This window comes from Eublepharis macularius, chromosome 3, assembly GCF_028583425.1.
Source record: "Eublepharis macularius isolate TG4126 chromosome 3, MPM_Emac_v1.0, whole genome shotgun sequence".
Taxonomy (NCBI): domain Eukaryota; kingdom Metazoa; phylum Chordata; class Lepidosauria; order Squamata; family Eublepharidae; genus Eublepharis; species Eublepharis macularius.
This window is the reverse complement of record NC_072792.1, coordinates 56852458-56866832: the sequence shown is the minus strand read 5'-3', so window position 1 is coordinate 56866832 and position 14375 is coordinate 56852458. Positions and strand designations below refer to the sequence as shown.

Genomic DNA, 14375 nt, shown 5'->3' with positions numbered 1-14375 from the left:
CACTCCTCTCAGCTCCCCAGCTGTATTGTGGGGATAACAATAACACTCACTTTGTTCACTGCTCTGAGTGGGGGAGAAGAGCAGTATATAAGCACACTGTTATTATAAATCTCCCATTTGTGTGGATTCAATATACGATATGGCCCGCCAGCAGTGCAATGCTGCCAGAAGTGATATGGCTGGTCAAAGCAGATGTTTCCACTTCAATTTGCAAGCTTATATATCTTATTCTTCATCAACTGAGAGAAGAGCTGTTGTAATTGGGCTGCAAACAGGTGTTAGATGGCCATTGGGCCATGCATTATACTGGATCCAAGCTATGTTTTAGACTTTCCAGATTGTTATGATGAATTTATGTTGTGGGTCCTTTTATTTAGTGGCATTGCAATATATACCCGAACATATTTGTGTTCTCAAAGCTGTTATCACTGGTCAGAGCTGTTAGCATAAACTGATATTTTTTAAATAAATTTAGAAGCTCCCAGGATCAGAAGTTCTGAATGTCTGAAGGCTTTGGGTAGCCTAATACATTGACTGAAAAATAAATATATTTCCAGTGTGATTTCTTTAAGTTCAGGTGGGATGCATATAGTGCCTTTGGAAAGCATTTGTGTTTGGGGTGCTTGTGTCTCTGAAGAAAGAGTTCAGGAACTAACACACACATCTTGGATCATGGCTAGTGTTCTCCAGGCCATTAGAAAGACAGTTTGTGATTGGGACGGTGGGCGTGAACCATTTAATGATCCCGCATTGAGGGGAGAGAAAGATCCAAAAAGCGGCTTTGACGTCAAAGTCCCAAGGCGAGCAGTGGGGCCTTCCAGTACCCAGGTAATTCTCTATCCTAATTCTGGTATGTGTGTCACTGACTAACTCAGGAATTATTGCAGAATGAACCCATTAAAAAGATTAGTGTTATAAATCCTGCGTAAATCTGGATTAGTCAAAAAAAACTCAAATGATTACTGTCATTTTAATTTTCTGCACTGATTATTTTTTTCACATGTCCCACTGTGCCGCTTCAGCAGTTTCTTACAGGATTTTGGTTGTTTTATATTTCTGATTGATTCATGTTTCTCATTGAAATAGTTTTTTTCTGTTATATCTGTCCTCTTTCTTTTTACTTGTGAATATCTTTTATGAGAACTTTTGTCCTATGTACAGTAAAATCTTTGTTATCTGGCACTTGATTATCCAGAATGCTCAGTTAACTGGCATTGTCCTCCTGAGGGCAAGCTGCTCCCCCTAGGCCCCATACCCCTGCATCTTTGAGCATGTATACACCCTGCTTCTGTCTCACCAAGCAGCCTGCTTAATGTCTCCAGCCATTGCTGAGCTTCCAATGACTGGATTTTTTAGTTGCTAGCATCCTCAGATGCCTCCTTCCCTCTCATCCTGCCTTGAGTGGCTGACAGCCATCTCTGTGGGAGGCAGCTGGTCCTTTTGTCTGCTTGCTGTGTAAGATGGCTCTGTGGTTTGGGAGTGTTCTGCCAGGCATGGTGGCTGTTGCCATGGCATTCCCAGTAGGATGGAATTTAGTCAGTGTGAAGCCCTCTGGATAGGAGGGTGGGGCAGAGCAAGCGAGTATCTGACCTATTTGGCTAACCAGCAACCCCCATTCTCCCTGAATGCCCAATAACAAAGCTTTTACTGTAATAAGAATGTTGGATATACTTTGTAATCTGCATAAATTTTGAGGAAAAGGGATGTGAAGTTACTTTTTTTTTTTAAACCAGTTCTCCTCTTGTGCGGGAAACCTTTGATGTCTTCCATCTTCCAGGGGCAGCATTTGATGGCCATTTGGGGCTGCTGTGGAAGGGGGGAATTGGTGAAAATTACCTCCCATTCTTATGTCCATAGAAATTCTAGGCAGGATCCAAGCCCGGGGTTTGATTTGTCAATTAATATCTTTTCCCTTCATTTTATTTTTCAGAAATAATTCCAGTAATATGATCATTATAATAATTTCAGAAACAACTTGATGACAGATAACACACTCGTAATGTTTGTTTAAATAATTTGTTAGATTATAAAACCAAACATACAATAAAAAACTTGTATGTATTAAATGGAAATATTGTAACAGGTTTGAAATCCACAGTCTAAAAACCAATGATGTGGCCAGCACCATAAACTCAGTATGTCTTCACATTTGTTCTTGAGCTGCAACCTCCCATGACCCACAACAGCATTTCCTTTTCGAAATGCAAAGTTTCAGAAGCTGAAGAAGGGAGCGTTGACTCTTGAAAGTTTATATCCTTGAAAAATCTTGATTGTCTCTAAGGTGTCACAGGACTTGAATCTTGAAGTTTCAAAAGCTGTTAGTGATATATGACAGGGAGGATATTTCCCTATTCAAAGGAAATATAATCCTGTTGAATGCACATATGTTCTTGAGTGCCCTTGATCTAATTTTTTGGATTTGTAGTCTAAATTGTGACCAGTTTTTCCTTTCTTGCACTTTATCTCAATTTTCATTGCAACAGTGTCCTTTTTTCTGTTCTGGATCATATAACCTGTGCATTTTGAGATATGAGATCCTATCAGATATTGTGCTCTTGAAACAGTTTCACTGTGAACCAAAGGTTCATGCAATTATATTTTCTGTGTTAAGGTTATATCATGTTTGCTTCAGTAGTTGCTCAGAAATATATTGCTGTTTTGAAAGTATAAACCTTTCTGAAGTATTTTAAGGCCATTACAAAAAAAATTAGAACAAACTCCCACTGAATTTTGCTGAGGGAGTTTTTGGGAGTTTTGAGGTGTTTTGTTTCCTAGGATCTGTGGTAATTTGGAGGTCAAATGAAGTTGACTGCATTCACCCATCACAGCAAGTAGAAGTTAAGCTCCAGTCTTGCCTAAACACAGCTGGTTGCTATTCTCATGTGCATCTCTTGCTCCTCCCTTGGATATGGATCTTTATTCAAAACTTCCTGGTTTGATTAAATTCCAATTCACCATGATGTCCATATGCAGGCATGAAGTTTTACTATAATCAGGCTGACTGTAAATCTTGATTGAGTCCCAATTTAGAATCCTGTCTTTGAGTGCAGTAAACAAAATTCAATTCCCTGAAATCCTTAAATTTGGACACTGGTGAATTGGAGCACGATCAAGTTGAGAAGCCTTGTATCAAGCCCCATGCCTAAAGGTGGTGCCGACACAGCAACTAACTGTGTTCGTGTGCAGTCAGAGTTTAATTGCAGTTTGTCATGACATCTGAATACTGCTGTTCTCTTAGACAAATAACTAGAAAGGAAGACAAAATAAAAATACTTGTTACTTGTATGTGAATCAGATTTCTTCTGTCTCCTTCACTGTCTTCTTCTCTCTTAACATACTAATAGATATTTTCTCTGGTTTTATGTTCTCCTTTTCTTATTTACCCTTGTGTTTTTTATTAACAGATTCTCTTCCCCCTTGCTTCTTCCTTCTCTGTTGGTTTTAGCTCTACATGGTTCGCTCTATGACAGAGTCCTTAAACTCTGCTGAGCTGTTGAAGCAGCTCAGATCTCTGGGAATGGAAAAGTTATTGCATGTGATAAACAAGTTTCTGAGGCAGTCCTACATCTATCCCCCACTTTTAAATTTTGGTGGTAAGGCATTACTTATTATTTTTAAGTAAAGTGGTGACATGAACTGTTCTCTTGCAAATTGTGGTGCTTTTATTTAGTTCTTTCTCCCTCAGAGTCATGACTGCTGAACTTCCTTATCTGGTTTCAATTTGTAGTGGAGCAGTTTTTCTTTGACTGCATGTTTTGGTGATATTCAACTAATGTGCTGTGTGTGTTTTTCCCCCTTGTCATGAATGTTCTGTTTAATGACGCAGCTTTACATGGTGAGAACCATGTTAGAGTCCCTCATTGCTGACAAAAGTGGTTCCAAGAAAACCTTGAGAAGCAGCCTTGAGGGGCCCACCATATTGGACATAGAAAAATTCCACCGAGAGTCTTTCTTCTACACTCACTTGATAAATTTCAGTGGTAAGATTTGTAGATGATTAGTGTCCAGCTTCAGCATGTCCTAACGCCTCTAACATGACTTAGGAAAATGTTTCCGATTTTTGTGCATTTTACTTAATGTTGGCCTGTCAGAACGAAGCAGCTGGATTTCTGATTGGCCATTGTTCGAACAGGATGCTGGGCTACAAAGACTGTTGGTCTGATCCAGCAGGGCTCTGCTTATCTTCTTATGTTAAAAGATTATAAATACAACTGGTAAATAAGCATCTAATGCTTCGTATATTTTCCATTTGGTATGAGGGGCTCCCCCCTTTTAAAATTTCAGAGTTATAAGAGATTCTTGTTGTTTTTTTAAAATGCAAAAAATATCTACTGAGATTCAAAAAGAAAATATAGGACAGAAATCGAACAGCTTGTATTGGGTAAAATGCTTGGGCCTCTTTTCTCTCTTATATTGCCTTTAGTCAGAAGCATGCTGTTCACCTAATGATGTGTGTTGAGTCTTATAGCACCATATTGTGTTATCTTTCTAACACCTGTTGTTGGTGGAACTCTTCGCCCTGAATGGGAGAATGCCTGCTGGTTCCTTTTTTGTGCACCATACTGTTTTTCATTAGCAACTAATCTCCTTGTTTTGATTCCTTAGCACAGTGTTTCCTACACTGTGAATTGGGGTCCACTAGCATCTTATAGGTATGTCAGTAATTGTGCTTGCATCAGCAGAACTGGACTGGGCCTGGATGGGTCTTTTAACACAGCAAATGGTCTGTGCTCATCTGTCAGCTGCAGTAGAGACTCTGGCAAAGCAAGGCTTACTGTATGCTTAGAACAGATGGGATCACTGTAAATGACTTGGTACCAAGCCTTGTTAAAAGATTGCAGCGTATAGAATGCTGCAGATGTTACCGTTTTCATGACTTATCCATCTCATTTAGTTCTACTTAAATGATATGTCTTAGAACCTTGTTTTGCATATCATTGGCAAGGCTGAAAAGAGAAATCCTAAGAGGCCTGAAAAATATTCTTGATAGATTTCTCAATAAAAGGTTTGGGAACCACTGATCTCTCTGACCTACTGTGACAGGCAAGATGGAATCCTTGGCACTTGGGATGGTGTCTTCAGAACAAGTTTATTTTGTTTGGTTTATTCTGCCATGCCTGCCTTTCTTTTCCACAAGAACTGTATTTCTCATTCAGCAACTCTTTTAATCAGTGCTTTCCATCAGTCGTACTGGCTGAATGGAATAATGAACATCGTTGTTGCGAAATATTCCCATCTCCTCTTTTTCCAGATCAAAGACTAGAAGCGCAGTCATTCTCAACATTTATCATAAGCTGAGAAAGCATTCTAGAACCTATATGGTTACTGCTCAACTGCTGAATTGGCAATTATGGCAGTGTTTTCAATAATAAACCATTTACATATGTTTTTATTAATAGTAGCTATAGTAATGCTCCAAGCTTCCCATTTGAGCATTGGTTTCTGTTTTCCTTTCATGCAACACCATAGTAATCCTAAGTCACCCTCATTAGGGTTCATAACGTCTCTCTGTTAGAGTACCAGTAATTCTGTTCTTTTTATGTTGGTTGTCTCTCTGTGAAAACTAAAGCAATATCCCTTCTCCTGCATTAAGAAACCTTGCAGCAGTGCTGTGATTTATCCCAGTTGTGGTTCAGAGAGTTCTTTCTGGAACTGACAATGGGAAGAAGAATCCAGTTCCCCATTGAGATGTCTATGCCCTGGATTCTGACTGACCACATTTTGGAAACCAAGGAAGCTTCAATGATGGAGTAAGATTTATGTAGTTTTTCTGCTTCTCTGTTAGATACAGAAAACTCTGGAAAAGCAAGACTAAAGGTTTAAAGTGATGGTCTGGGAAAATGGAAGGAGGAGGAAAGGTATTCCTTTTAAAATAAACTGAAGGGGTAAGAAGTAAAGGTGTAGAGAGAGAGATGGGTGTCTGGAGTTTGACCTTTTTTAAAAATCAAATTCTTTTTTCAGCTTGGCTGTTTCTTGGGAATCATTTTTTGTTGAAGAAGGCATTTGTGTATACTGAAGCCTTTTTCTCAGAGATCGTCCTGGGTTTCTTACTTTTGGATAAACTTCAACTTTACAGCTCATCTCCTATTTTGTCATGTTGAGAACTGGAAGCTTTTCTACTGCATTTCCATGCCCCATTCCACCTTAGAACTTCTACCCTTGTTCCAAAGAGCTCCAAGTGCTTTGATTGTTTTCGGCTTAAAACACGAGAAGGAAGTTTAAATGAGTCTCATAATGCAGCCCACTAACCTATTCATAGATACAGCATCTGGTCAACCTGTGTGCCACTAAAGTTGTACCGCTGTAACTCTGTTGTTTATATAATGTGGACAGGCTGATTTATGTACCACTGGAGCACCCCTTCCTGTTTGTAGTAGCACATGGTAGAATGAGAGCCTGTTGGAGTAGAAGGAACTCACGTTCCTTTCTAGGATATGCCACAGTACCAGATTTGCATAACTGTCTATTGTCATCAGGATTTGAGTCCAAGAGTACTTTAAAGACCAGCAAGATTTTCAGGGTATAAGCTTTCAAGAGTCAAAGTTCCTAGTATCTGATGAAAGGAGCTTTGGTTCTTCAAAGCTTACCCTCTGAAAATCTTGTCAGTCTTTAAAGTGCTACTGGACTTGAATCCTGCTGTTCTTCTCTAAACCAATACAGCTACCCATCTGAAACTATCTGTTGTCAAAAGTGAATGTGGGTAAACCTTATCTGATGATGATGATCCCTTTTACAAACTTTATATCAGTATTTGATAAAAGGATTGTTTATTTTCAAGGTGTTATGATGATATATAAAGACAGTAATAGAAAAATTTTGACCATAAGGATGTTTTCTTCTTCTCTTTATTAGGTATGTTCTGTATTCTTTGGACCTTTATAATGACAGTGCTCATTATGCTCTCACCAAGTTCAAGAAACAATTCCTTTATGATGAAATTGAGGCTGAGGTGAGAGACTGTGTTTGATCAGTAGCACATGCATGTGAGCATGATAGGTCAGGATGAAATTGTGAGAATGAGCTGTTAGTAAAACTTATAGCTGGTCCATACATGCCATGTTAATCGATTGACAGCTTGACTGTAACTTGCAAGGCATCACAGATCTAACACCACAGATGTCTTAATCTCCAGGTCTCTGGAAGAAAATGTCTCATGATTCAAAGCAACTTGGGCTGGGCCCACAGAGTTAGCTTCTAGGCATGTTGAATTTGCACAGCTTGCTGTAGGAGTATGTTCCCTAAAGAAAAATGTGTTTGAGTCAGGATTTTTTGTTTTCTTACAGAACAATTCATATATTGCTTTTTTCAGGTCAACTTGTGCTTTGATCAGTTTGTCTACAAGCTTGCAGACCAGATATTTGGATACTACAAGGTGATGGCAGGAAGGTCAGTGTACTCATGAATATTTTAAAATATGCATATATTGTATTTTTATCATATATCATTTTCTTCATGGTGTGTGATATTAAATGTTTTTCCTTTTCAATAAGCCTGCTTCTAGATAAACGATTAAGATCTGAGTGTAAGAATCAGGGAGCAACAATTCCCTTGTTAACATCCAATCGATATGAAACACTGCTAAAACAGAGGCATGTGCAGGTTAGTAAGGGCTGTTCTTGTACTGTGCACTTTTTTTTTTTACTTCCTATTCCTTTAGTGTGTTGCTCTGTGCTCTTTGCTCTGTGTCTCATCTTATAATGGCCTCAGTTAAATGCATGAGCCCCAGGCTTGTCATTTATAATCAATAAAAGCCCAATTATAGCCTTGGCTGCAGAAATCCTGTTAAATCTAAATAATCTGAGTGGTAGTAGAGTATATATTTGAACTTTTCAGAAACTTTTGAAAAGGCCCCTAAATAAAAATATTGGAGTGAATATATTAAGTGATTTGATTTCATCTCAAGTTTAATTTAAGTTTCTAATTCAGATATTCCCGGAATAAGCTCACAGACCAAATAGTTGCTAACAAAAACATCCCTTTCTAAAATTAGAATTTTCTTATTACCCAAGAGCATAATTTAAAATCTCTTTAAGTGCCTGGAACTTTCCATAAGGGACAAAGTGTACCGTTCAAATTAAGTGAAAGTCTGTAAACAGTCTTGTTTGTTTGATTAAATTTACAGAATTATTGAGAGCGTTACAATCTTAACCAGATATTTCTGATAGCAGGATTATTCACAGTGATAATCTTTTATACTACCCATCAAGCCCTTGTCTAAATACCTACAAGATACACTTTTATGTATAAATTTGTTTTAAAAGTTACTCCAGTAGCACTGAATGTTCATGATGTATGTGACCCTTACCCATACATATGAATATCCATCTTTTTTCCTTGAGATCTTGTAGGACATTCAGATAAAGAGGATTGAACTCGACTGTGGGAATGGAGGTGGGGTTGGTACAGATGTAGAATTCATGGAACATAACAAATTATGTGTATAAAATTGATTTTAAAAAATTGGAATTTCTTTTGCTTCAGCTTCTTGGTCGGTCAATAGATCTGAACCGCCTGATCACTCAACGAATTTCAGCAGCCATGTACAAATCAATGGAACTTGCAATCAGTCGCTTTGAGAGTGAAGATCTCACCTCTATTGTTGTAAGTATTGTGAGAAGCTTAGAACTTAGATTTATATTAGGATAGGAACTGGTTCGAACCTGGGAACATACCTTAAGCCAGTAGTGATGGACTAAAGAAGGTTACAAACTCTGTTCTCCTTGGCCAGAGCAGACCAAGCAGTTTCTAAAGGTGAATGGAACTCTGAAGTGGAGCAGTTTAACTGTCAACAGCCAACTGACAGGAAAAATAGTGGGGATATGGAGGGAGAAGGAATAACAGGTTTCTTGGACTAGACAGGGAGGCCACTAGGGACTGTAGTGATTGATCCTAACAGACAGGGGTTGGATGTTGTTCCCTATAAAAAACAATGGTTCAAGCTCTCTAGTTCTTTACAGTAAAGGCTGCTGAAAAAATAAATGTTATAACTAGAGATGGGCACGATCCAAAAATTTTTAACGATCCAGCGGATTGTGGATTGGTGCCGACGACGATCCAGAAATAACGATCCACGCCGATCATCTCCCATTCCCGAGCCGTGGATCGTGATTGTGGAGGCCAAAGCAGGGCACGCTGGTATTATGTGGGAAGGTGGGTGGTGCCAGTGGCCGCCGGGCCTGGCGGGCACGGGGAGGCGGGGGGTCTGGCTGCTCACCAGCGGCACCCCCCATGTGCCCTCCTGCTAGGCCAAACTGGTATTCCCAGCGATACATGAATGGTGGGTGCTGGTGGCAGCCGCCGGGCCTGGCGGGCACGGGGAGGCGGCGACGAGCCACCTCCCCTCAGGTCCCATTCAGCAACACAGGAGGTTGTGTTTGGCCATCAGAGCTGCCTATCGGTTTGCAGGGATGAGATTGGAGTGCCCATGGCTACAGAACACCCCCTTCCCCCTCCCTCCCCTGGGTGTCTTCTCTGTTTTGCTGCTCCGTGGTTGGAAGGAAGCCCTGCTGATCAAGGAAAGCTGGGCTTCTATTCGGGTTTCCAGGGTGACAGAAGGAGGGCAAACAGAGCTCAGGCTTTCCCCTGGCTCCGTTGCCAGGGGAATAGATTGCTGGCGCCTGAGTGTCTGGATCCCCGATCCGAGCCCGAACGCAATGATCCAGGCCTCTCCCGATCACTGGATCATTGGCTGTGGACGATCACGATCCACTGGGTCACGATCGCACGATCGCCATTATCGTGGGTTTTTTTCTATCATAATGCGGATTGTGCCCATCTCTAGTTATAACTCTTAAGTATAAACACCTCCCAGCTCCATCACAGTGTCAACTAGCAGGAGAAAGTCGTGCTTACTATCTGAATAAACTTGTTTGTTTTTATATCTGAATCCTGTGTAATCCTCCACCAGAGTCCCCACTACACTGTCTGTACGACCCAAGGAGGAGGGGTCTGGATTTATATGTGATGTATTCTCAAGTACACTATTAATGGAACCTGTGTGTCAAAATAAACACACTAAATAACACAAATCCACTTCATCTCACACACTTTAAGCAGATTGTGAACCTGGTATTAAATAAATACAGGGACTGATGTGGGTGTTGAGGTGGTGTGCAAGTCTCCACTCTGAGAGACTTGTTAGTGGTAATAAGAGGTATAAAATAATCACAAGAGAAGGGCCTGAATCAGGGTAGTGACACCAGTGCTTTCTTACTGTCTCAGTAAATTAATGGGGGGAAATTGTATGTAACATTCTCCCCTCCCCATTCTCACCTTTGCCTGCTCAGAAATTAATGTGTGATTTGTCAAATAAAACCATGCAAAGTATGAAAATAAAAACTCATAGGATCTGCTTTTAGTTCTGCCTCCTGTTATGTGAAGTACATGTAAAAGGTAATTCGACAAAGTGATGAACATCTGCTTTATAATTGTACTGTATATCTTGTTTTAATTTTTTAGTATTTGTATGCCATGTTGGGATTGAAGAGCAAGGGACAGCTGGGAATGGGATTAACATTTCCTATATATGTAATATCTAATTTAAGAAGAAATTGTTTACCTTCAGTCCATATTGATGGAATCTGATATCATTCTGCGTGTGAATCAGATCCCTTAAAGTAGATGCAGCGTGTGGATAAAATCTCATTTGCCAGAATAAAAGTTGCCTATTAACTGCTCTTAGGAATGTGTTTTAAATATGGAAGAATTGGTTTAATTTTAATAGAATTTATTTTGCACATAGGTAATGATATATAATATTTTGTTGGCATGGGAATTAGAAGATGGGACAGAAGTTACCTTAAATTTTTTTTATGGAAGGTCTTGCAGGTGGATGATCCTGGTCACATTTTATTCTGCAAGATTTGAGTCCAGCAGCACCTTAAAGATTAACAAGATTTCCAGGATAAAAGCATTTGTGAGTCAAAGCTCCCTTTGACTCTCAAAAGATTATACCTGGAAATCTTGTTGGTCTCTAAGGTCTTACTGCACTCAAATTTTGCTCTTCTATTGCAGACCAACACAGTTATCCACCTGAAACATTTTATTCTGTGTATCTTAACAGGTTTTGCAGCCTTGCATCTTCTTTCACAAGATTCTCATTGTGTGTTTCTTCTTTCCCCCCTCTATACCTTCCCTAAAAACCTGTTCCCAGGAATTGGATGGGTTGGTAGAAATAAACAGGATGACACACAAGCTTTTAAGCAGGTTTATGACTCTGGACAGTTTTGATGCCATGTTCAGAGAGGCCAACCATAATGTGTCTGCTCCGTATGGAAGAATCACGCTTCACGTCTTCTGGGAGCTCAATTATGATTTCCTTCCAAATTACTGCTACAATGGGTCCACCAACAGGTTAGTAATAGGTTACATTTTTAAAAACAGAATTTGCATATCATTCCAGTAATCAGCATTACCAAATATCTATATTTGGCAGATTTTTCAAAAGCTTAGAATTTTTGTTAAAAGTAACAGTTCATGTAACTCTGGATAAATTAAAAATTTAGTTTATAGTGTGTTATATAAACACATAAGGGCTATAACCATGAGCCCTGAACTCCCGGGGCATCCTGTTCTCTTTTAGGACAAGGGATTGCTCTGAGACTCTATAATCATTTCACTTCCAAAGAAGAAAATCAGCCAGTGATTGTAAGTTCATGAATAAGGATTGTTGACATAAGCGTTGGAAAATATATAATGGTTTATTTCTTGTCTTCTCCAGCTTCTTTTTGAGTAAATGTTGGATGATTCTACATATTCTTTTCATGTGTTTTTATATATACTTAAGCCATTATAATCCTCTGATTTCATTATGTGTATCTAATGGAGCATTATGTTCCTTCCGTTTTAATGCTCCATTCAAATATATGGTATCATACAACAGTCCTAGTGTGCATGCATACAGGAGAAGGTAGTGTGAACAAGGTGTGCAAATGTTTTGAAACTCTTGATATTATGTAACTGAAACAGGCCGTCAAAATTAATATTAAAATGGTATGCTAGCAAGTTATTTTTGGTATATGTAGCCTATATGGTCTAGTGAATAGAATGTTGGCGTGGATGTAGAAAAGTGTAAATGTTCCTCCCCAGCTTTTAACAAATCTCATTCTTCCTCTGATAACTAGGAAGCTTATGTTTTCTGCATTGAACTTGTGTGATATGGACATTAAGTAAAGCAGCTAGCTGTTCCTCAGTTTCTATGGCATCACTGCGGGGGTGGAGTGGTTGTTAAAAGATTGAAGTCCATATAGGAAAGGGGGGTACCCAACTTTTTTGAGTCTGAAGGCACTTTCGGATTATGACATAGGGTAAGGGGCTCAACCACAAAATGGCTGCCATGGGAGGTGGAGCAAGCTTCTAATTGTCAGGAAGCTAGGATCTTGCAATATTTCTTCAGGTAGAAGCTCTTGATTAATAGGATGCATTTTAAAATAAACATATTGCTTTAAAATCTTAACTTGCACACAACTGACCCTCAGTCATGCAGTGAAGATCCTTGTGCTGGGGTAGCAGCTGCTGTTGAAGCAATTTCTTCACAGCTAGTTAGAAGCCAGGCTGGATAAAAGCCCCACTGGCCCGGCCTATTTTCTAAAAATGCTTGTCATGCACCAGGAAATGTGTCAGTGAATGAAATGGCACCCATGGGCACCACGTTGGGAACCCCTTATGTACAGCCTGTAGCAATCAGAAAGGGTCAAGTAGACCAGCGTGCTGAGACAACGCTGGATTTAGAGGACCCAGGGGCTCTGGATGGAGGGATGTGCCAAGCCTCTTTTCAGATATCAAACTGCATCAGACACTTAAGAAGGGTTGAGATCACACATCACTGCCATTATTCAGGACTCCCACTAGTAAAATATCATTTACAAAGGTTCTCCATCCTCATGCATTGTCTTTCTTGGCCATATCTTTGTTTTGTGCATGGGTTGCCTAAGGATGAGACATCTTGTGTGACATCAGATCTCTCGCTGTCATAGCACAGCTTGGTGTATTGGTCTGCAAGGGGTCTTACCAGCATAACATTCTTCCCTGGGATCTGAATGCAGATGGTGGTCTCATTAGCAAATCAGTATCTGTGTCTGCAGATCATATCCTATTTTAGGGATGGGGTTCTTCTTTTAATACAGTGGTGAAAATTAACTGCTGCCCAAACTATTCTGCAGCAAAGAGGTGAATATAATTCTTCAATTTTTTTTCTAAAGTTGAGCCCTGTATGGTTGTTAGGAATAACTTACTCCTTTTAAATAATGACCTAATCAAACATTATCATTTGCTACTTTTCATTAGTAAAAGAAAACAATTGTTCACTTAGAGAAAGTACTTAAAACCTTTTCCTTCCATTAAAAAAATATTTGTAACCAGCCACTGAGTCAATGAGGATTTCCTGAATTGTGTTCATAGGGAATAGGGAGCTCAGAACCAAGGAGTTCATAGGGAGCTCAGAATCAAGCCACTTGGATAAGTAATTAAATATCTAACAAATGTAAGAAGACCTTTTAAAAATCATGCTCTGTTACTTCATCAAAGTACATTTGATCTTTTGCAGACATCCTTTATAGAGTGAAGCAGTTTATCACATGATCCTGTGTTTGGTCTCTGTGAAAAAATACTGTGGTGTTGTTGTTGTTGTTCAAGTGTTCTGTGCAAGTGAACTTGATGATTAAATTATTACATGATATACAGCATCTGTAAAGCACTTTCAGAATTGAGGTCAAAAGTCAAGGTCACTAAACTGCAGTTAGGCTTTCGCACTGTTTATAACTGTTGAGGTTTTGATAATGTAGTGAGATTAAACAATAGAATGGTCTGCTGTTAAAGCAACGGGCATTTTAATTGCATCTGCTGGTTTTTGCTGTTCAGCAAAGACCAAATGTAAGCCTTATTGATTGAGAGCATTTGCAAGGAAGTGGAGGAGGTTTTGGGCCTGACAACAAAGTGTTCTGTTAACATGAGATCCTGTTTGTAATCCAGTGGTTATGAATGTAAGCTGTGGTTCAAGAACACCCAGATTCTCTTCAATAGTGCCTTCATTGGTTGGCTTTAGACCTCAATGGCCTCAATCTTGGCACACTATCTGCTATATGACCACCAAATGGCTTTATTTCCAAGATAGCCTCATCCAAAAATCCATACAGTGGAGCCACCCACAGATATGGGAGATGGTACAATAACATCTGAAAACTTTAGAGGTGTGCGTAAATTGGGGAAGGGAGGGGAAGTTAAAATTCTTCTGAAATTAATTTGTGACATCTGTATATGCACAGATATTTCAGAAAAATCCAGTGTGAAAAAGTAAAAACAAAACAAAACACAAGGTTCTTTGAAGTGAAGGCTTGGTGGAAAGGGACATAATATGCAATGAGAGGGCAGAATGGGAG

The 14375-nt window shown here is 39.4% G+C and overlaps 1 protein-coding gene across 2 annotated transcripts in view; it reads left to right on the top strand.

Annotated features, from left to right (window-relative positions):
• CYFIP1 (cytoplasmic FMR1 interacting protein 1) overlaps nucleotides 1-14375 on the top strand; it is a 62649-nt gene that overhangs the window by 23214 nt on the left and 25060 nt on the right. Inside the window, exons 15-22 of one of the 2 annotated variants that reach the window (XM_054973333.1) lie at nucleotides 681-828; nucleotides 3827-3980; nucleotides 5594-5750; nucleotides 6853-6949; nucleotides 7310-7386; nucleotides 7491-7599; nucleotides 8482-8601; nucleotides 11153-11352. In XM_054973333.1, coding sequence (XP_054829308.1) covers nucleotides 681-828; nucleotides 3827-3980; nucleotides 5594-5750; nucleotides 6853-6949; nucleotides 7310-7386; nucleotides 7491-7599; nucleotides 8482-8601; nucleotides 11153-11352 — 1062 coding nt within the window. Of the gene's footprint in view, nucleotides 1-680; nucleotides 829-3445; nucleotides 3594-3826; nucleotides 3981-5593; nucleotides 5751-6852; nucleotides 6950-7309; nucleotides 7387-7490; nucleotides 7600-8481; nucleotides 8602-11152; nucleotides 11353-14375 lie in introns of both variants that reach the window. The other variant, XM_054973334.1, reaches the window with a different exon arrangement.